At 50.5% G+C, this 22,874-nt stretch overlaps 1 protein-coding gene and 1 long non-coding RNA gene across 5 annotated transcripts; both read left to right on the plus strand.

The window, feature by feature from the left end:
- The first annotated feature begins 951 nt into the window (after positions 1 to 951).
- CH25H (cholesterol 25-hydroxylase) lies at positions 952 to 2,324 on the plus strand. The gene has a single exon (XM_077874806.1). The coding sequence runs from the start codon at positions 974 to 976 to the stop codon at positions 1,784 to 1,786; it is 813 nt and encodes a 270-aa protein (XP_077730932.1). The 5' UTR covers positions 952 to 973; the 3' UTR covers positions 1,787 to 2,324.
- Positions 2,325 to 5,873: 3,549 nt separating this feature from the next.
- Positions 5,874 to 22,874, plus strand: LOC144299297 (uncharacterized). Of its 4 annotated transcripts, none has more exons than XR_013366003.1 (4): positions 5,874 to 6,219; positions 20,403 to 20,469; positions 21,972 to 22,207; positions 22,641 to 22,862. It is a non-coding gene; the product is annotated as an uncharacterized LOC144299297 (long non-coding RNA). The 4 variants fall into 4 exon arrangements; XR_013366002.1 differs by lacking the exon at positions 5,874 to 6,219 and adding an exon at positions 7,401 to 7,856 and having other exon boundaries at positions 22,641 to 22,838; XR_013366005.1 differs by lacking the exon at positions 5,874 to 6,219 and adding an exon at positions 19,124 to 19,290 and having other exon boundaries at positions 21,972 to 22,218; positions 22,641 to 22,874.

A 22,874-nucleotide genomic window follows, 5' to 3' on the forward strand; every position in this document is an offset into this window, starting at 1 on the left:
CGCCAGGAGGTGCGCCCCTATGGAAGCGCGGAGACACAGGAGGGCCGGGGCCCAGCGGTGGAACGTCTGCCTGGGGCTCAGGGCGTGACCCCAGGGTCCCCGCGGGGAGCCTGATTCTCCCTCTGCCTGGGTCTCTGCCTCTCTGTCTCTCATCAATTAGTTAATTAAATATTTTTTTAAAAAAGAGAAAATGACACGTCTGCACTGAAACGCACAGGGACTGGCGCGGATCGTAAAGCTCCTGGCGGCGGCGGCGGAAACACTGCGTCTTGTTTGGGGTGAGGACGCGGAGGGATGCGGCTGTCGGGGTTCGCGGGTCCGCGGAAGGGCCGCGCGTCGTACCCCGCGGTCGCCGTTCGCCAGCCGCGCGCACTCGGGGCGACCCTCCCCTCCCCACGCCATGCGCACAGGGAGGTCCTGGGGGTCTTCCCGCGGGTCCGGCTCCGGTTCCAGCTCCAGCCCCGCCCGGGGAGGGGGGCGAGGGAGGCTGACCTCGCCGGGGCGGGGCCGGGGATGCTCCCCGGGGCGGCCCTGGGGGGTCTTCCTGCCCGTCCAGCTCCAGCTCCAGCTCCGGGCTGACTTCACTGGGGCGGGCCGCGGAGATGCGCCCCGGGGCCGCCCTGGGGGGCTCTTCCCGCAGCTCCAGCTGCAGCTCCAGCTCCAGCTCCAGCTCGGGGCTGACCTCGCTGGGGCGGGCCGCGGAGATGCGCACCCGGGCGGCCCTGGGGAGGGGTCTTCCCGCGGGTCCAGCTTCAGCTCCAGCTCGGGGCTGACCTCGCGGGGGCGGGGCCGCGGAGATGCGCCCCGGGGCGGCCCTGGGGGGTCTTCCTCCAGCTCCAGCTGCAGGTCCAGCTCCAGCTCCAGCTCGGGGCTGACGTCTCCGGGGCGGCTGACACCACCAGGCTGACATCACCGGGGCGGGGCCGCGGCGCCCACAAAAGGCGGCGGGCGAGCGCGGCCGTCAGAGCCGAGCATGAGCAGCCACAACAGCTCGGGGCCCCTCGCCCTGGGCCCGCCGGGCCAGCTCCTCCTGCAGCCGCTCTGGGACCAGGTGCGCGCCCGGGCCGCGCTCGCGCAGTCGCCGCCGTTCGCGGTCCTCTTCTCCATCACCGCCTACCTGGGCTGCTGCCTGCCCTTCGTGCTGCTGGACCTGCTGTGCCCCCGCGTGCGCGCGCTGCGGCGCTACAAGGTGCACCCGGACTGCGGGCCGTCGGCGCGCCAGCTGCTGGGCTGCCTGGGCCGGACCGTGTGCCAGCACGTCGCCCTGCTGCTGCCCGCCTCGCTGCTGCACTGCGCCCGCGGCCCGGCGCCCTGGCCCCGCGAGGCCCCCGAGCTGCTGCAGCTGGCGCGCCACGTGCTGGGCTGCCTGCTGCTCTTCGACGCCGAGGTCTTCGCCTGGCACGTGCTGCACCACAGGGTGCCCTGGCTGTATCGCACCTTCCACAAGCTGCACCACCAGCACGCGGCCTCCTTCGCGCTGGCCACGCAGTACATGGGCGCCTGGGAGCTGCTCTCCCTGGGCTTCTTCCACGTGCTGAACGTGGTGCTGCTGCAGTGCCACCCGCTGAGCGTGCTGGCCTTCCACCTGCTCAACATCTGGCTGTCCGTGGAGGACCACTCCGGCTACGACTTCCCCTGGTCCACGCACAGGCTGGTGCCCTTTGGCTGGTACGGTGGCGTGGCCCACCACGACCTGCACCACTCGCAGTTTAACTGCAACTTCGCCCCCTACTTCACACACTGGGACAGAATCCTGGGGACCCTGCGGTCCGCTCCGGCCAAGTGACGCGCTCCCTCCCGGCGCCGGGGTGCTCGACGGCCGGGGCACTTCATGCTACAGTCGGGAGAAACATGCCCGGGCTGCTCTGTTCTGTGTTGTTTTTTTTGTAAGTAATTTATTGCCTGATGGAGATTTATGTGTGAAATCCGAGGTGTTTTCACCGTCTGGTGAAGTGATTTATATCATCCTTGTCTATGACAGTTGTATTCTTGGACTGAAATTCTAGCTCGCTTCCATAGCCTTGATTCCTGGGTATGTTAGACACTCATCACCGGCATATTTAAATCATCTCACAAAGGACTCGATTGTAGGACAAGGACTTGGCTGTGCTCGCACGTGTCACAGAAAGAGGTGAAAATGACATATTTTTATGGAGAATAGGATCTCTGACTCTATTAGCAATGAAATATGTTCCTGCTGGACAGTGATCGCAATTGTTGTAACTCTGTAGTATTTTTTCATATGACTGTATATTTATATTGAAAGAATTATTATTTGTACTTTAAAAAAGAAAAAAAAAAAGCCCAGATCATAAACCAAACAAGTACTGGCTGCTGTTTCACTGGCATTGAAATACGAAAACGGGAAGAGGGAGCTGGGGTGGCAGGTGTGAGCCTCCATCAGCCACGGGCCGAGAGGAATCTGGGTGATGGGGTGTTCTGTAGGGGATTTGCCGGGGTGTTCTGGGGGGATGTGTAGGAGAGACAGGCCGGAGAAGGGGTCAGTTTGTCTGTTTGGGTCTAGCAATCTCACGGAGGCAGAACCACTGTTCTTCTGAATGGTTTTCAGCTGATGTCTGCGTAACAAGCAACTCAAAGAATTACCCTCTCAAGTTTTAGAGAGATTAATTAACACCGCTCAACCCTTTGATTATTTGGAGGAGAGCAGTGTCGGGGGGGATGCGTAGAATCAGCAGAGTGCTTTGCTTTGCAAAACTGGCGAGTGCGAGCGTGTGCCTTAGAGGTGCTGATACCTACAGAGGAGACTCTGAGTCGGCCCTCGTTTTTATGGATGTTTCTAGCATAAGTGACCCTCGCAGCTGCTGCAGGCCCTGCAACTGGGGATTTTGGGGTATTCACTTTTCTTAAGTCAAGACATACATGCAAATTACCCCTTTCTCAAAGAGGAAAAAAAAAAGTGAAATTTGGCCTTAGGCCCCTGGTTCCTCATTTGTAAAAGGGGATTGTGTTCCAGATGTTCTGGGGATTACTTGCCACGGTAAATGTCCCTATTCCCGACCACACACCTGCTACCCATTATGTACTCCAGCCAGCTGCTGCCTGCTTGTTCTCATTCTATCTTTGGAATTGGGTTATACAGGCTAAAGTAAAACATCGAGACCGTTTAGACAGAAAAGCATAAGGAATGGGAACTTTGCATGTAATTCTAGGCTCATTATATACGGACTAAACGGTCTTGTTTAAAGGTGGAAACATCCATCTAAAGACCCGGTTTCCGCAGCTGCCAGATGAGACTCCCAAGAAGACGCCCCCCCCCCCCCCCCCCCCGCCCCAGGCTGGCAAGCTGCAGCAGGATGCCTGGCTGCTCTGCGGATTTTCCTACGTTCCCTCCAATGCGTGGGCTCTCTTGGCTTCTTCACTAACTACCTCCTCCCGAGCCTGCAGAGGGTTCATGCTGGTCTTAGAGATTCTCCTGATGCGTAAAAGCGAGGTCCGTGAAAACAGGCCATGAGATGTAGGTGGAATGGGCTGTGTTGGAGAGAGTATGAGGGCAACACACTGGACTGAGAGGGAACAGAAAGGCGGGCGGGCGTGGAGTACTTGGTACGGCTATTAGCTGTTCCGAGCAGCTCTGGGCACCCCCCGAATTGCCTCCAAATCTGGACTAATGACAGCTTATCACAGCTCACTCTCAGAATTTTTTGAAAATGTTTCATGTTGTCTCACTGTAGAAGGGAATTTTTGTATTTCGGGCAAGCTGTATCCGTGGAAATTATCTAGGGTTAGAAACATTTTGTCTAAATCGAGGTCTTAACAGTTTTTAATACCTTGGGAGGTGAGGTAGGGGAGTGGAGAGGATGAGCGGTTTTTCAGCTAGTTTAAGAGCCCAGGAATAATAATAGTGAAAAACCTCACATCTGCATGCACTTTCACACTTTGTTCCACTTGCTCCTCACACTCTAAGGGAGGTAGGATGGCCCCTATTATTATCATTAGGATCGCCATCTCATGTTACGGATGAAGAATTGCTACCTGCATAGGTTAAGTGACTTGCTCCTGACATTTTTTTAAGATTTTATTTATTTATTCATGAGACACATAGAGAGAGAGGCAGAGACGCAGGCAGAGGGAGAAGCAGACTCCCTGCAGGGAGCCCGATGTGGGACTCGATCCCGGGACCCCAGGGTCACGGCCTGACCCGAAGGCAGACGCTAAAGCCCCGAGCCACCCAGCAGCCTCACTGCTTTGCTGTGGGTGTCCCTGGATTCGGAGCCGGGGAAAGCAGGTGAGGCCAGTGCCCGCAGGCCCCCGGAGAGCAGCCGCAGGACAAGCTCCGTTTCCCGTATCCCATTCACGGGGGCAGGAGCACAGACGCCGCAGCCAGACTGCCCTGGGGGAAGCGTGTCCCTGGGACCTAGCTAGCTGAGTGACCCTGGGCAGATTACTGAGCCTCTCCGCCTGGCCTCCCCTCCATGGATCACCATGGAGCTCACCTCCTGTGGTCCCTGCGGGAGGTTCTGAGGTGCATGCAGGGCTACGTGGACCGGGGCGGAGGGGGGTCTCGGCTGCGTTTGTTGGCTGCAGTGGGTGCTTCAGGAAGCCAGCAGCAGGGTGGCCCCGCGGGGACCGGGCCTCCCAGCCACACGCTTGAGCTCTCCCGCCCCGTAGGGGACCAATACAAGCTCAGGGTTTGATCCTGCCTTACCTGGATCTTTAGGGCTAAAGGTTCGAAAAAGAGAAGTCTGTGTTTGCTTCTCGCTCCTCACCTCTGAGACCTCCCACCCCTACCTCTTCCAGGAGCGCCCATTTCTGGGTCCCTGCTGTTTCCCCATTGATCCAATCCAGTGATTTCTTCTCCTTGCTTTCCCATCTTCCTGCCTTTTTGTCTCTCTTTGGTTATCCAGCCTCTTCTTGGAACATGGCTCTTGCTTGGTTTCAGTGAGGTTGCTCCAAGCTGCTTTCCTTCCTGAGTCTCTAGTTTCCACGCGTGGCGTAGCACAGAGGCCAGCCTCAGCCTCAGGGTGTTTCTCTTCTTGCTAAAAAAGCATTGACTCTGTATGTGTAGGTCAGATGGGTAGTAGGTGTAGGTCAGGGTGTGGGTCATTCGTACCAGCTTCTAGTGCAAATCTCCAAATCGCCGCTCGCAGAGCCTCTCGCACACACACACAATGCATAATAGGCGCACCTGTATGTCCATGCGCATGTATACACTGCGTGTGGAGACACCCTGAGGGTACATGTGACACGCGAACTACATAGTTCAGCACACCATTATGTGTCTGTAGGCGTGGTTTGCATAAACACCATCACATGCACGCACAGGCACAAGCACGCAGGTATTCACACATCTGCATGTACACACCCAGTATAGACATGTACATCCTCCTCTCTGTCTCTACCACTTCTTTTTTTTGAGATTTATTTATTTATTTATTTGAGAGAGAGAGTGAGTGGGGGAAGGGGCAGAGAGGGAGACTCTCCAAGGAGACTCACTGCCCAGCGCGAAGCCAGACGCAGGGCTCCATGTCACGAGCCTGAAATCACGACCTGAGTCGGTGCTTATCCGACTAAGCCACCCAGGTGGCCCCATGCACTACCCAGCGTGGCCTGGATCCGGGAAGCTTTGCCATCGCCCTGCCCTTCCCCGTCGGGTCCTCATTCATCTCTAGTGCAGCCCGGCTTCCTAGCGGGGGCCACACTCCCGATACGCGGTCTCCATTGGGCGGGGGCCCAGGATGCCCAGCCAGCACGGGCGCCTAATCTAAGGCAGCGCGTGCTCCAGCGGAGGGTGTTCGCAGGGTGCTGAGAACCGGGGCACCTGGGTTTGAAGGACAGAGCTCAGGGAGGATTTGTCCGTGTTCACAGGCAGGGCAGGGCGGGGGGCGCTAAAGGGACCTGGGCGCCCGGTGAGGAAGCGGAGGCTCGGGGACAAAGGGCCGCGGCGGCTTGGCACCGCTTGCCCACCTGCTGCGCCCGGGCCGGACCGAGCAACGCGGGGCTGCCTGGCGGCCAGTTGGTTTATCGTGAGCCCACGGGTGTGTGAGTGAGCCGACCCCGGGGTGGAAACTCTCCTGAGAAGCTCCGGCTGTGTTCTCCAGGCAGCCGTTCCTTCGGGAGAGAGCTGAGCCCCCAGATGCTAAGCAGAGGACGGATGTGGTTGCATCTGGTGGACGAGGGCGACTGAGACGCGGTACCGGCTCCTGTGTCAGGGCCCCTGCAGGCCTGGCTCCAGGCCCAGCTCCTCTGCCTGCAAGCTCTGTGAGTGCAAACAGGCTACCGCATCTAAGACCCAGTTTAAAAAAAAAAGGGCGGGGGGATTGTGCCCAATAAGGAGGGTATTTGGAGAATTTCGCGCTCTGCTTCCCATGGAGCAAACCCTCGGGGTAGCAGCTCCTCCGTCACCAGCTGTGGGGAAAGCATCAGGGCTGCAGGTGGGACCTCGTCACCTGGCTCCCAAGGTGACCAGGGCAGGTAAGCGGGGGAGGAATGGGTCTCTGTCCTGAAAGCAGCACAGGCTCAGGGAAGGGACGGCGTGAGGGAAGCGCGGCCTCCGCCTCAAGCCTGGACTTCCTCCTGCCGCGGATGCAGCCGGGCCACCCTGGCGTGGGCTGCAGACCAGAGCCACTGGCCCGGGCCCCGTCTCCCTTCAGCCAGGAGGCACGAAATGGTCTTTGAAAGTTAAAAAAAAAAAAAAAAAGTTAGTGTGAGCAAAATTTTTAGACAAAAGCCCAAGGGCATTTCCTCCCTCTAAATATCTTTGGCCTATTTCCTTTTTCTGTACTTTTTGATCATGACTCAAAGCAAGAAGAGAAACTGAAGCTGCCTTGCCCAGCGGCTGGCTTGGGGCGCGGGGCGCGGGGTTCTCCCCTGCCCACCCGGCCTCTCCTCGGCCTCCCCTTGGGCAGCCACTCTGCCCTCCCTGCCCGAGAGAGAGGCCTCGGGAGGAAGGGGCCGTGTCCCACGGATCCGGATTCCCTGGAGAGCGCGGCCAGTGTGGCTGCAGGGCTTGGGCCGGTGGCGGTTGCTGAGCTCCCTGCTCTCCCATGTGATGGGAATCTTGAGCCCTCGGAACATCAGTTTTCCTTTCTGTGAAATGGGCGGAGGTTGGGGTACGTGCAAAGTAGGGGGCCTACTTCCCAGGCTGCCAGGCGACCTCAGGGGACAGTGGGAGGACACGGGGGGGGGACCCCGGGCGTGTCAGGAAGGCACCCAGGCCACGGCCTCCTGTCTACCCCTGATGCCACCTCAGGCCTTCCCCACCAAGCCTGGCCTCGAGGCTCCTGCCTGCAGCCCTTCCCTGAACCCTTCTCCTCAGCAGCCCAGGCTGTGGCCCCCTTGCTGCGTCTTGGGGGGAATCCGGGGGGAGAGTGCCTGGGGGTGAGCAAGGCGAGTTTGCAGAATGGGGGGCGGAGTGTGCGGGCAGGAGGGGTGTGGGTGGGAGAGGGCTCTTCCTTCCTCCTGTGTGGGGACCTGGACGGATGCACGCCCCACGCCCCGCGCTGCAGCTGGCTGCAGAAAGAGCTCGGCAGCCAGAGCCTTAGAAAGATGCCCCATGCCCTTGGAAGCTAAGTGGATGGAACCCCCCCTGCCAGCACTTGGAGTTCCCAGCTAAGTGGCGGGGGCGGCTCACCCCGGGCCATGGGCTCGATGCGTCTGAGTCCAGCAGGGCCTGGGAAGGGAGCCGGTGTGCCGCCCTAAGGAGACTCTAGCAACGCGGAGGCAGGCTCCCTGTTTCCTGCTGCGGAACCTGAGGCCCGGGCACGGGCAGTGCCTTCCCCTGGGTCACAGCTGGGCTGGAGCTGAGGACTGTGCCGCCCCTGCGCCTCCCTGCAGGTGCCCTCCTCGGGGTCCTCAGAGCCCCTGGGGGCTCCCTCCCGCCGAGCAGCAGAAACGTGGTGAGTGGCCACGGCCTAGAAAGGGCCGCAATGCATACTGTTTAGTCACTTGCACAAACAGCACATAAACAGCTCTGCTGGTTTTTAGCAACTCAGGTGCGGTGTTTATTCCCCACTGGGCCGAGCTCCACCCCGCCACATACCTTTGCGGGTACTTGGTGTAAACGTTTACTGCATCCCTGTGACCCCAGACAACCTCTGTTTCAACAACGCTTAAGAAAGCAGCCCCATCCTGGAGCCCAGTGAACTCAGCAATGAACGGGGAGGGCGGGGGGCTCCCACGATCCATGCAGGACGAGGATGGATCTTAAAATAACAATGAGAAGTAAGGGAGGCCGGACAAAAGAAGTGTGCATCTGTGGTTCTATTTACATGAAACTCCAGAAAATGCAAGTGAGTCTGTTGCGACAGAGGCAGACCCGTAGTTGTTCAGGGAAGCGAGAGGGCCTCGGAGATGCATCACCCAGGGCACGAGGAAACTTTCAAGGAAGAGGGTTATGTTCACCACCACTTTGATTGTCGTGCTGGTTCCATGGGCACATACACATGTCAGATTTATCCAATTGGATACTTTAAATATGTGTAGTTTATTGTACGTCAGTTATGTTGGTGATGATGACGACGATGATTTATCATTTATGAATTTTAGCTTTGGGGCCAGTTTACCACGAGAAAACTATGGCAGGGGACGTCATGATACCATCATAAGCAAGCACACGCCTACAGAGTGTAAGGTCCGTCCTTTGCCCATCTGTACCCCTGACCTATTGGGAACCTTCACCATCACAAGAAGCCCACTTGAGAGCCTACAAAACCTCAGACCCCTTTCTCTGAGGCCCTCCCCCTGCTCCGCACACGTACACAGACAGGCTAGGCTCCTGTAGCCATGTCCTACTATGCGATCCGTCTCTCGTGGTCACAGTTTGGGGGACCTGGGTTGGAAATCTGTTTCACATCGGAATAAATGGACCACACAACACGTGAACAAGGGGGTCGAGATGACCACGTTGAGGCTGCCGTCTTGGATCATGTGAATGGAGACGCTGCGGAAGCTCATCTACAGAACAAAGGAAGGGCGAGTAGGTTATCAGGGAGGAGAGACGAGACACACAAAGATGCCTCTTCTTGGCTGTTCAGACGTCATTGTGGTTCTCATATGCAAAGAGAACGTTGGCCAACACACGGGGGCTGGGGCACCCTTCTGCATTTAGGTGGAAGGAGGAAACCCCTCTGGTGCCAACCAGGCTAGGGGTCACGGGCGGTTGTCACCAGTGGATGCTAAACAGATACCTCCTAAGCAACGGCTGGAGGTGGTGGGAGTGGAATCAATGTGTGGCCTTTCTCGATTGGCTCCTTTCAAGTAAAATAATGTGTTCGAGGTTCATCCATGTTGTTGCATGTATCAGTGTCTATTCCTTTTTATTGTCAAATAATATTTGATTGTACGGATAGACTGAATTTTGTCTCTCTAGTCACCAGTTGCCGGACACTTGGGCTGTTTCCGCCTTTGGCTCCTATTGTGAATAACGCAGCTATGAACATTCATGTAGACTTTTTTTGTGGAGACCTATGTTCTTATTTCTCTTGGGCATAACCAGGAGCGGAATTGTTGGGCCATATGGTAACACTAACTGTTGAGAAATAGCCCCCATGTTTTCAAAGCAAATGCATTATTTCTCATTCCCACCAGAAATGTGGAGTGTTCCAATTTCTTCATATCCTCCCAATCTCTGCTGTTTTCATTTTTTAAAATTATAGCTATTCTCGTGGGTGTAAAGTGGTCTTTCATTGTGGTTTGATTTGCATTTCCTTAATGACTAATGATGTCAAACATTTGCTCATGTGCTTACCAGTCATTTGTAAATCTTCTTTGAAGAAATGTCTGTTAAAGTCTTTTGCCCTTTTATTTTTGGTCTTTTGTTATTGAGTTGTTAAGAGTTCTTTATATATTCCAGACATTACACCTTTATCAGATATGTGATATACAAATATTTGAGCATATTTAAGACAGATTTAAGTTTTTGTTGGGGTGCCTGGGTGGCACAGTGGGTTAATCATCTGACTCTTGGTTTCCGCTCAGGTCAGGATCTCAGGGTCATGAGGTCGAGCCCTGTGTCAGGCTCTGTGCTGAGCTCGGAGCCTGCTTAGGTTTCTCTCTCTCTCCCTCGGCTCTTCCCCTCCCTATCCTCTCTCTCTCTCTCCAAAATACATAAATCTTTAAATAAATAAAGTCTTTCTCTACTCAATCCACAGAGTGTGCTTCCTTAGGAACAGTGTCTTTTAGCTGCTTTCCCCTCCTGTGGTTGTTTCTTTGCATGGCTTATAATTTTTGTGAAAAGCAGACATTTCAAATATTCCAGTGTGGCAGTTCCATAAATGCTTCTAATTGCAGACATGTCTATTTTTTCTTTAGTTCTATCGGTTTTTGCTTCGTGTATTTTGAACTCTGTCTCATGAGGTATAGAAATATCTAGAATTATTACGCAGCCCTAATTTATTGAACACCGACTCTGTGGCAAGTGTTCTCCTCTGTGCTTTCCCTAGGTAGCCTCCTTCCTCTGCTCAAAGTATATTCAGGGGACATCTGGGTGGCTCAGGTGTTGATCTCAGGGTCATGAGTGAGTTCAAGCCCTCTATTGGGCTCCATGCTGGGCAGGGAATCAAATTTTTTTTAAAAAGTGTATTCAGTAGCCACAATATCAGTTTTAGAGAGGAAAATCGATGCATGAAGCCTTACACAGCAGGAGGAAAACCTAAGCTGTTAGCAAGAGTCCTGGTTTTCACTAGTGAGTCATGTTAATGGGTGGTGATTCCAACTTTGGGCCAGGCCAGGGGAAGCGATTGCAGTCTCCCTTGAAAATTTGGCCCTTCTGTTGCAGTTGAACTTGTTCCAATTTTGGCGCATCACACGCACACCTATTACCAAGATGAGAAGACAACACGCTTTTCCTGGCAAAATAGAAGTAATTAAGGTTGGAGCCAACCTTTGAATTCCTCGTTTCTGTTCTTCTCTTGTAATTTCTGCGAGGCCTGAGAGAGCTGATCAATGTCTTCCTGTCCTTGGGGTTGCACAAAAGCAGTCCCGAAGTGGCCGGTGAGAAAAAAGGAAGCATCTTAAATAGATCTCTGTTAATGAGTTCATAAAACCCGCGGGCAAAGCAGCTCAGTGGCTCACCCGCTTTGCCGATCGAGCTTCCTTCAAATGCTTCTTCCCCCGAAGCCCATTTGTTTCTTGCTGAATCGCTCAGAGAGAGAGAGCATTGACCTTTAAGTCAAAAGCAGGGATTTGAGTTTTGGCTTTTCACTCCGTGAGTTTGTGACTTCGAGAAAGTGACTTAAGGAATCTGTAAAATGGATCTGCTAAGAGTGTTGTAAAGGCTGTTTTGATAGTAATATGTGAAATGCTACTTAAATATGGGGTCCTGTTATTACTATTATCTTTCTTTATAAATAGAGGAAGCCCGCTTCCTTCCGTGTCTGCTTGGCAGTCAGAGTCAATACTGATAATTGTCATTTCTGAGTTCCTTCCATGGGACAGGCACTTTTATTTACATGGTGTCGTTTGGCCCTCATTGACCCATCAACCTTGTAGGATCTTGCTCGTTGTATCCTTTTTCTACAGAGGATATTGAAGCTCAGAGTGGTTTACGTGCCTTGCCCATAATCATGCCCAGAGTGTGTGTGGAAACCAGGACACAAAATCGATTTTAAGCAAAGCTGCTCTTCCACACACCTCTCCTCTGCTTCATCCCTGAAAATGGCAGAAAGGCTCTCCCGAGCCTGCCATACACAGCCCTGCAGGTTGCACACTGAACGCCTCCAGAGAGTGTCATCTTCATAGATATCAACTCGAATGCCTCCCCCACCACCACGGAGGTGTGCAGTGTTCCATCCATGGTCCGTATCAGAAGGCTCTGGAGCAGTTCGTGGGCCTTGTTCAGACAGCTGCAACCACATCTTGAACCCTGCATCCCCTCTTGCAGTTGTTCTTGGAGGTACTTTCCACACTTAAAAATCTGAGTAAATGACCTGAAGGCACCTGACCACACTACCTCTTCACGTTTGCTGTGACTTTCTCAACATGATGATGCTACAAGTGCCTTCTTGGCATTCGCCTTCCACGTGTGCCGACAGTGCCTGCTACCCTCCGAGAAGTGGCTGTGAAAGAACTGCCTCACCGATTTGACCGTAGGATGCCAGGACACGGGCAAAAGTGACTTACTTTCTTCGAGTTCATCTTCGAAGATTTCCTTCATCTACTTGTATACTTAGGCCACTTTTTAGTGTCTTAGAGGCAGTCTCCTGTGAGATAAACTCTCTCATGTCTCACTTCCAGAAAATGCGGCTTAGCACGGCTCTGTGCACTGACTTTCAGTGGATCTGAGCAAGATCTGTGGTCTGGGCTAAACACACTTAAAGATCTTATCTAATCAGCTCAGTAATAGTTAGAAAAATATTATTCTACTTCTCTTACCTGGCTATAGGGTTCTATAGAATGTGCTCACAGTCAGGAGCTTTGATCTGTGAAGTTGGATGCATGGATAATTTTATGTCTTGCAAAAGACAAATCTGAAAGACAAGATTAGAGACGTCCAGCATGATGTCTAGTTCACAAAGCAAATAAGAGTCTGGACCACGTTTGAGCTTTCCTTTGCGGATTCCCATAGCAATCACTGCATCCATTTGGAGGTCACAGAGACTTAAATCTTTTGCATTTTTCAATTCCTAAGAGAAAAGATTTGCTACAGAAACGTTGTGGAGAACATTATTTAAAGCCTCTCCAAATTATCACAGTGATTTTAAGCTAAGTCCAGTGAGCATTCCAGCAGAATAAGTCCATGTCTCTGTCAGCTGCCTCTTCCAGAAATAGCCCTTTCTGGAATTCTCTACCCCATTAGAGTCAACATACAAGAGTCAACAAAAACAGTAAAGGGCAGAAGTCCAACTGTCGTCTGTTAAGAATTGCTTCAGCAAGAACTAGCCCCAAACCAAGCAGGTGTTCCTAACCCTGCATGACCTACAGAGCAGTAAGGAGGAAGAGCCCAGACGGCGCCGACTATTGGTCGTCACTTGGCCAGATGACGATGCTATATTCATTCTCAGAGACTTGGAGATCATTTAATCCCCTCAGAAAACTGTGCTTATGCTGCCAAGTGGTCCCCTCTCCTGCTCTTACTGTCTTAAACTGTGGTCTCCAGGGGGGCACAAGTCTTTTACGTCTAAATGTGTATGTTGATAGAACTACATACAGTAATGCACATCACAAACTGGTGACAAAGAGGGCCTTCTTGCTCTCTTTCAAAATCTAAGTTCTTGTGAACAACTGAATGAGCTTGAGGTAGGCTGCTCTTGATGTGCAAGGAAAATAATATTTTTGAAAATAGATACGTCTTTTAATTCAGTGGAAACTGATGCTGGTCCACAGCTCAAGGGGTTGTTGTTGAGTACAGAAATCAGACTGGGAGGGGTTGGAATGAAAGAGAGAATTTAGGAGACGGAGACTTAAGTTTTAAGGTTTCCAAATTCTTTGTGTGGCTTGACATGATTCCAAAAATGTTTTCCAAGTGAAATACAAAGGCAGTAGTTCCACTGAATATTAGTGTTTCTGCCTCCAGCTCCCTCGAGGGCATCCGCCTTTAATCAAATCTTAGCTGGTGGGGAAAAAGTTTACAACATGTAAGCACCATTTGAAGCGTTCCTTCTGGTTGACCAGAAACATCGAACAAGACAAGAAAGGAATGGAACGGAATGGAATATAGCATGGGAAACTCTTTGTTGGAGATAAATTCTTGAAATGTATCTGTCCTAAGGTGATGGTTTGCCATCTTTCTTCCTTGTCTTCATTGAAATTCCATGTGGTCGTGATAGAAAATGTAAATGGAGACAATTTGGAGCTTTTATGGTTGAATGGGAGGTGGTTACACAAGCCTACTTGATCTGTCACCCATACATCCTCAGGGAACATCTGAGGCACTTCAAGAGCTTGAAAGAACATAGTGAAAACCCAGTGGACTAGGGAATTTCTAGAATCTCACTGTGGGGAACGAGGTGTTTGTTCTTGAGCGATTGCCAGAGGAGGTCAGGAAGAGAGCATCAGAGTGTGAACTCCTGATGGGAAGGATTCTAACTGACTTATTTCTATATCGTTGGTGACTAGCATAAGACCGGGGTCACGGCAGGTGCTAACTAATTCAGCAATCCGTTAAATAAGTGACTATATTTTCAAAGTCTGCATTTGAGTGACAAAAGTACCTAAAACTAAGGGAGCCCAGGAAAGTAAGTATCTTAAGGAGCATGCATGTGGGCCTTTTGTGACTTGACATCCTCATCAGTTGCCTACCTAGAGAAAATTAGGTCTAATGAGGAACAAAATAGATTGACACTAATGAATTTCCCAGCTTAATGAGGTACAGCCTCATTAGGTTGAGTTTATACCCACCCTTGAAGTTGGCTGTAAGAACCTGTATACCATGGTTTTCAAATTTTAGTGGGCATAAGGATCACTCCAAAAGTGCTAAACAACATAAATTTTGGGTTGCTCACTAGAGGTTCCAATTCAGCAGATCTAGGGCAGGAACTAGGACCCCTTTTACAAATAGCTCACAGAAACCCTGATTGCCATGGGCACAAGGTACAGAAGAGGTTGACTGTGTGTTCTTGGAGATGACAACTATACTTGTAGATTTTGTGAACTCTGGGCAAAGTAGGAATCCCCGCACCGACTTTGAAGGCAGCCTCAAAGCATTCTATTCCTCCAGAGGTTCTCAGAACGGGAACTTCCACCTCATGGGCTTTCCAGCCCTTGCCCTGCTATGGGGCTTGCCGGAGGAGGCCTTGGGAAGGTGACCCCAGCTGTAGCTGTGGCCTGGATGTGCTCTCTTGACACATTTCTATTCAAACCCTGGAATGGCCCCAAACGTCGTAGTTGGAATGTGTTCAAAAGAATGTGGAAAGAGTGACAGAGCAACACAAAGTGAATCTCTGTAACCACATTCCTTTAAGAAAGTCATTTTATTAGGAATCTATTGAAATCTACCAGCAGGACAGGATGGAAAAACCAAATTCCTTTGTGATTATGATATTTTCCTAGTAGCTAAATATTATGACTATGAGGCACGACCTTTAGATGCCTCTTCCAGAAGGTAATAGCAACTGACATTTGTATAATGTGTGTATGAAGGGCAATTCTAATCAATTAGCCTGCAGAGCAGACTTGAGAAGCAGATACAGCAAATTTGAGTTTTAGAATATTAATTTAATTTTATTTTAATCCCAAACGTAGTTAACATACAGTGTTATATCAGTTTCAGGTGTGCAATAGAGTGATCCAACAATCCTGTGCATTCCTCGGCGCTCATCGCAAGTGCACGCCTTCATCCCCATCACCTGTTTCACCCACCCCTCCACCGTGCCCCCCAGGTCACCACCGGTTCATTCTTTGTAGTTAAGGGTCTGTTTTGGTTTCTTTCTTTGTTTGAAATATAGCATATTAAGTGGTCTCTGAAATGAAGAAACATGATCTGAGATGATGTTGGTTCCATAATTAGCTTCAATGTCAAAAAATCTTTTAATACCATGGAGGATGAGTGAAATAGTATGTAGCAGACAAAAGCCTCTAAAGACAGATTAGAAAGGGAACTCCCTCCCCCTCACCATCTCCAGAATGTTCTGAGCAACAGTGGCATCTTTATAGGAGGTGTCAATCAGTCACATCACATCTCATTGGAGTGGATCAAGTCATGGTATTTTTTGTTTCAACAAAATACTGAACAATCAGCCTTTTACAGCTGAAACATCCCTAGATTATTGATGAGATCCATTATCTCAGCTACCTCTCAATCTTGTCAGCTCTTCCTCAGAAATACCTAAGTGGAAACACCACCCCAAAATTTATAGAACCTAAAACACACATTTCTGAGGCAGCGGAAGATCCTTGCCAAGAAGCCTTTTGATACTTAGCGTTCTCTTATGGAAAGAACGTTGTTCCATCTTTGGGGAACATATGTCTCCCTTTCAATTAACAAAAAGATCTCAAATTCTATCTTGTCCCAATTCAATACCTCTCTCCTTCTTCCTCTGAGAATTACCAAATTTCATGGATGGGATCTTCTGTGAACAGGGATTCTTAAAAATAATCTTCTGCAAGTGTGGAGTAGAATAAAGCGGGGTGGTAAAGACCTCTAGAGTAGAAGTTAAAAAAAAATGGTGGGTTTTATTCACTCGCATGGCTCTTACCCCATTAAATACAGCCTCGTACAACTAACCTCCCTCTTTGGGCCTTGGTGTGTGTCTGGAGTTTCTCATTTAAGAACTTCCATCTTTACCTTCCTCCAGCTCTGATATGTTCTAGTTTGCCATCAGAAATACAACGGTTATAAATTGTCATCATGAGGGATGGGAAATGTTAAGTAGTCGGCTTGTTTCCCAGGCAGATAATTTTCCCAGAGGGGACTCTGGAGAGCAAAACACTCTATGGGAAGGAGCGGGGGGTGGGTGGGAAGTATCAAGGGTCTAATCAGGGCTAGTCCATTATCCAGATAAGATCTGGTTCAGGCACATGGATGCGGGCGTAGCTCCATAAATGGAGAGCCCTGTTAGCCCAAGAGGACACTGCACCCTGCCCAGAAGGGTGACCATGAGCTCCAGGGGCAGACAGGGCTCCACACACTTGCCTCCACCCAGCCAGCCCCCCATCACCCATCTTCCCACGTCTGCGTCTGCCCTGGGTGCAGGAGCTTTGAACACCCAATGAGGCCAGCACGACCACTTTCCTGATTTTTTCCTAGAAGGCTGTGTCTGGTGGAGGGGAATGAAGGCAAGGTGAGAGGAGGAGGATGGATAAAGGACACCAAAAGCTCTATGAATTAATTGTCTGCTGCTATGGTTGAGTTCCAAAATGAGTCCTTTCTGCTCCCAGCTCCCCTTGTTCCCTCCCCCCCAGCCCCCCACCCCCACCTTATGATATCCACAAAAGCTGGGGCAGGCAGGGCAGAAGCAGGAGTCCCTACTGCTCTGCCCTAGGTCCCCAAGGTGCCAAGTCCTTGATGGTGCAGTGGTCCAGGCCTCAGCCAGTCAAAGCAGATGCTGGCCATGAAAGGGTCAATCAGGGTCTCATAGTCAAGGCAGATGCTGGCCATGAAAGGGTCAATCATGACCTCACAGTGTATCTATTGAAATAAGCTGTGTCCCAAAATTATTATTACACTAGCCAACACCAAAAACAAAACAACAACAACAACAACAAAAAAAAACAAAAACAAAAAAACAACTGCTCAAAGTCGTGCTGCGAAAATTTCCCCCCACAACAGAAGACCTACCTTCGTGGGAGGGGCCTGAAGTGTCCCCTTTCCTCCGCACATTGGTCGAGACAGTGCAGCAGACTCTGGGCAGGGAATGGACGCGGGGTGAGCGACTCTCGCCCTTCGCCAGGCTGCAGTGGTCTGAGATGACAAGTTGGAATCAAGCAATGGGAGCATAAACCGAGGCTAGGAGTTCCTTCTAGATGATGGTTGGCATTTATTTGTATGAAATTTGGCCTTGAATGATACTTGCCTTCCAATTCTTAAAGACTCCGCAGAAAACAACACTTAAAATCTTTACACCAGGAAATCACTGAGAAACCAAATATTTTCCTCATCAAAGAATTGCAATATATACTTTTACCCCTAAAGTTACATATAAGTGTCTACAACATTTGTAGATACTTAAAAAAAAAAGATATTGTTTGTAACATATCAGGTCTAAAAAAATATACACCTAAACTTTTAAAGAGGTAATCTGGATAAGATTGCTTTCTTTCCTATTTTTTTTCTAACATATACACACATAGAGAAAAAGATTTATTTTAAGGAATTAACTCATGTGACTATGACAAGTCAATGAGCCAGAGACCTGGAAGAGCCAGGGTGTGGCTCCGACATGCTCTTTGATTTCCAATTTTTCAAAATAAGCATTTATATGTCAAGGGAAATGTAATGTGACGATTCTTGTTAACCATCCTGGAGGCCTTTCTCTGTGCCTGGTTCTGGGCTCAATCCTCTGCGTGCCTCGTCTGTTTTAGTTCCCCCAGATACCCTTTAAGAGTGGAACTTGCATTATTCACATTTAACCGACAGAAGCAGGCTTCTCAAGGTTTGGTGGTTTACCCAAGGTCGTTATGGCAAAGCCAGGATTTGAACACAGGTGTTTGGGGACTGTGGGGCCTTAGGAATAAACTCATTAATAAAATCAGGACAGTTCTTCAATTTTCCAGTGCTACCAAACCCTAATGCTTTCAGCAATATCTAACCACTAAAATAACCCTAACATGGCAAACTCTGGCATCTTATCTCAATAAGCAGATTTTTCCTTCGCCTCTTACTACTTTGCCCCCTCTCTCTCTCTTTTAACTTGAAACCCCGGGAACTTAGTAATTCTGAAACTCAATCTCATTTGTCAGGACCCTAGTTGTTCCAGGACATTGGCAGAAAATTCATGGATGTCAGAATATTAGTTATTTTAACAAAAGCATTAATTTTTCTTCGGAGTTGTCTCGCTCGCTCACTCGCTCGCTCTCTCAAAGGTGAGTGCTCACACAACCTCAACTGACCGCAGTTCGCCTCCTGAGTGTGGCTAAAGGAGGACTTCTCTTACTCCCTGGAGGGAAGCGTGGGCACCAGCCAGTCATCGCGGCAGGCCTGCGCGTTAGGGACTCTCCTGCTGGGCCTCCGTGGGTACACAGGTTGCGAAGGCGGGTGAGTGAGGAGGGCGCAGAGCGGCTGGGTGCCGGGGTGCTCAGTGTGCAGGACCGCTAGCCCCTGGGGAGCACGGCGCACCCCGGACCCGCAGCCTTTGGTGCGTGTGTGAGGTCTCCGTGCACCCTGAACTGCCCAGCCGAGCTGGGGTTCCTCAGGGGAGTCAGCGCTGGGGCCTGGGAGCCCCTGGTCGCACCATATTTGCCGACCGATAACCCTGACTTTCCATTTCGAGGCCCTGACCAGTGGGCACCCCTGCCTGGCACCACTGCCCGGGCTGTTGCTGTGGCCGCCACTCAGCCCCGGAACCAGCTGGCCTTCCCTGGGAGCCACCTCCCAGCCCTCCTGAGCTTCGGGGCATGAGCACGGCAGCGCTGGGCCGGGGACCTTTTAAAAGTGAGATCACCCAAAAAAACCCACAAAACTGCAGGCTGCGCAGCTACGCAGACCGTGCAGAGGCCACCTGCTGGCGGTGTGAGCCCGAGACAGGAAGACCGCGGGTCGCCTGCTCCACCCTCGGCTCTGAGCGGCCACATCAGGTGACTCATTCTTTTTCTTGCTCTGCACCTGTCCACGAATGACGGCGAAAAGACCAGGAGAACCGCTTTGGGGGTTAAGAGTGACCTTTGGCAAGCAGCCAAACTTGCAGCTAGAGACTCTGAACGACGAGGACCAACTGTGCTTCTCTACCTTTGTGTCCGGTGAGGCCACCGCAGGCCGGGCTGAGCACCCGCGCTGGGCATCGTTCTGTGGCCCTGGGCCCTGGACGCTGGCTCTGGGCGGCTGGCCTCCGTACGCCCACCCTCCGTGCCGCCGCTCTGGCTACTTCTTCAGTTCCAGCAAATTGCTACTTCCTTTGCCCCGTTTCACCATTTTCTTGTGTTTTCCATCCTGTAATCCTGTCAAATGTGCAACCTTTTCCATACGGTCACCCTGATAATCTTAGGCAATATTGGCCTCTATCTTTCCTCCTCCTCCCCACCAACAAATAAATACCGCTTGGTGGTGAGATCTTGCTTCTTAACACTGGGACTCTGTCCTCTGCAGCCACATAGGGGTTACTCAACAGAATGGCCCCTTGGGGACTGTGGTCTGTCCCCTTCATGTCTCTCCTTACTCTCCTCATATAAAACTTGCTTTCAAAGGGCCCCTGGGTGGCTCAGTGGTTGAGCCTGCCTTTGGCCCAGGGTGTGACCCTGGGGTCTCGGGATCGAGACCCGCGTCGGGCTCCCTGCATGGAGCCTGCTTCTCCCTCTGCCTGTGTCTCTGCCTCTCTCTCTGGATCTCTCATGAGTAAATAAATAAAATCTGTAAAAATAAATAAATAAACTTGCTTTTACAGAGTTTAATGAAGTTGATTTTCATCCAGTCATGGAATGCAAAAGCTCTTAGGGACCACTGGATGAGAAGTCATACACATAGATTGAAATTCCGTCTACTTGACCTAGCTTAAAATTTTGACCTTGAAGTCATCTTCCTAACAGATCCTCAATTCAGTTTCACTACAGACCACATAGCAGCTTCACGGTCTGAATTTTGAAGTTGTTTGGTGCCACATTTTTATTTAGTTATTTTCTTTTTTTTATTGAATAAATCTACCATGTAACGTGTATCTCATGTAGTGTTTATATAGTACGACTGCCTGTGTAGCAATATCTGTCACATGACATAATTGTAGCACAGTATTATTGTCTACATTCATGATACTCTGTGGCTTATTTAATAGTCATTATAGGTTTGTACCTGTAACCACCATCACCCCCGCCCCCCAATATCACGTGGTAGCCACCATTTTACTCTTTGTGTTTTACAGGTTTGACTTTATCAGACTCCACATATAAGTGATATCACACAGCACCTGTTTTTGTCTCGTTACCTTGGTAAGTGTAATATGCTCAAGGTCCAACCATGTGGTCACTAAGAGGAGGATGTCCTCCTTTCTCACAGCCAAATAATATTCCATTGTGTATATATACTACATTTTTTTAAAAGATCTTATTTATTTATTCATGAAAGACACACAGAGAGGCAGAGACACAGGCAGAGGGAGAAGCAGGCTCCCTGCAGGGAGCCCGATGTGGGACTCGATCCCGGGATCCCGGGGTCATGACCCGAGCCAAAGACAGATGCTCAACCACTGAGCCACCCAGGTGCCCTGCAGAAGGGAAAATTAAAGCCAGGAAAGAGCAGCGGACAGGCTAGGAAGGTGATGGGGGTTGTCACAATTTTCTATAGGAGCAGCAAGGGAAGGCTTCCCTAAGAAGGTTCCATTTGATTAACAGCTGAAGGAAATGGGGCGTCTGTGAACCTGGCCGAAGGGAATTCCAGTGAGAGGGACTCCCAGTGGTGATGGCTTGAGATGCGCACATGCATAGAGTTTGTGAGGAGAGAAAGGCTCAAGTGGACTGAGCAGCTGGGAAGGTAGAGGAGGGAGTCAGGGAGACCAGGCGGTCTCCCCTCCATGGGAAGCCACGGGAGAGGTTTTCCCAGAGGAGTGATGTGTTCTGGCTCTAACGCGTTCGCTCCAGCTGCTGTGTGAAGAACAGGCAGAAGAAGCAAGTCTGAAATTGAGTAGAGAAGTTGGGAGAAGGCGGTAGCTCTGGCCAGGGCGTAGCAGCGAGATGATGACAAGCGGCTTGAGAAACTGGATGAACAGGTTTTACTAAGATGGGTTACCTTTATGGAAGCAGCAGGATTTGGGATGGCAGAGAGGTAGACGCTCAGTGTTTGATATATTATGTTTAAGATGTCCATAGAGAGGCGCCGGGGTGGCTCAGCGGTTGAGCATCTCCCTTGGGCCCCGTCCGTGACCCGGAGGTCCCGGGATCAAGTCCCGCGTCGGGCTCCCTGCATGGAGCCTGCTTCTCCCTCTGCCTGGGTCTCTGCCTCTCTCTCTCTCTCTGTGTATTCTCATGAGTAAATAAATTTTAAAAAATCTTAAAAAGAAAACTGAAGGTAATATATTTAATATAAACAAGCTGAAAGTAATCTAGGATATGAAAAAGGAAAAAAGAAAAAAAGAAAGCAAGCAAGCATTTCCTAAAGTCACCGTTCTGCTAATGAGCGAGGTTAACACCTCAGTGCTTTCCTCTTTCTCTTCTCTCTTGCCTGGAATGAGGCCCTTATCACGAATTCCTGCGGACAGAGGAGGTGGGGAGGCCGGGGAGGGCTTTCCTACGTCAACACTGAGCCCTACCAGTGCTCTGGTTCTTAGGGACTCTCAGCGGGAAGGCGTCTTTGGGGCTTGCCACCCAAGACCTACTCTGTGTTCTTTGGGGTTCTTCCCTAAGACTCTAGCACTTTCCACGTGGGGTGTCATGTAGCCTCTTAAATTCATGCCAGCACAAGTTAGATAAAGATCCACATTCATTTTTTTTCTCAGGTATCTGAACTTTCTGAGCGCTGTTAGCGGAACGTTTGTTCTGATTTTGATCCGAGGTCAAGGTCTAGAGTCTGCCCACGGCTCAGGGCGTACCTGTGCATTCGTACTTCTGATAAATCGTGCCAAACTGCTTCTGCACAGTGACCAGACCAGCGTGTACTTCCACAAGCGATATCTGGAAATGGCTGTTTTCCGGAAAGCCTTTATGAACCTGTTATATTTTTCTAGGCTGATGGGTAAAAAAATGGTATTTCCATGTAGTTTTTAAAAAATATTTTATTAAAAAAAATATATATTTTATTTATTTATTTATTTGAAGGGGGTGGGAGGGGCAGAAGGAGAAGCAAAATCCCCGCTGAGCAGAGGGCTTGACCTGGGGCATGATCCCAGGACCCCGAGATCATGACCTGACCTGAAGGCAGATGCTTCACTGACTGAGCCCCCCGAGGGCCCGTTTATATGTCTTTCTGTGTGGTCTTGTTTGGACTGATGGAAGGTGTTGTTTTGGAAATAATTACGTACATGCTGCTCTGCCAAATTCTCTTATTGCATGTATTTTTTTTTTAATTTATGCTCTTGGGTTTTCATATTTACAATAATACTATTTGCGAATAATAATAGTTTTACCTTCTTTCCAATTATACTTGTAATTTCTTCCTTGTATAATAGACTGGCTCAACCTTCCAGGAACTGTTAAATAAAAGCAGTGAGGGCACCTGGTGGCTCAGCGGCCGTCTGCCTTCAGCCCAGGCCGTGCCCCCGGGGTCCCGGGATCGAGTCCCGCATCGGCCTCCCTGCATGGAGCCTGCTTCTCCCTCTGCCTGTGTCTCTGCCTTTCTCTGTGTCTCTCGTGAATAAGTAAATAAAGTCTTAAAAAAAAAAAAAGAGTCGTGAAAGGAGCCA

This window comes from Canis aureus, chromosome 27 (assembly GCF_053574225.1).
Source record: "Canis aureus isolate CA01 chromosome 27, VMU_Caureus_v.1.0, whole genome shotgun sequence".
NCBI lineage: Eukaryota > Metazoa > Chordata > Mammalia > Carnivora > Canidae > Canis > Canis aureus.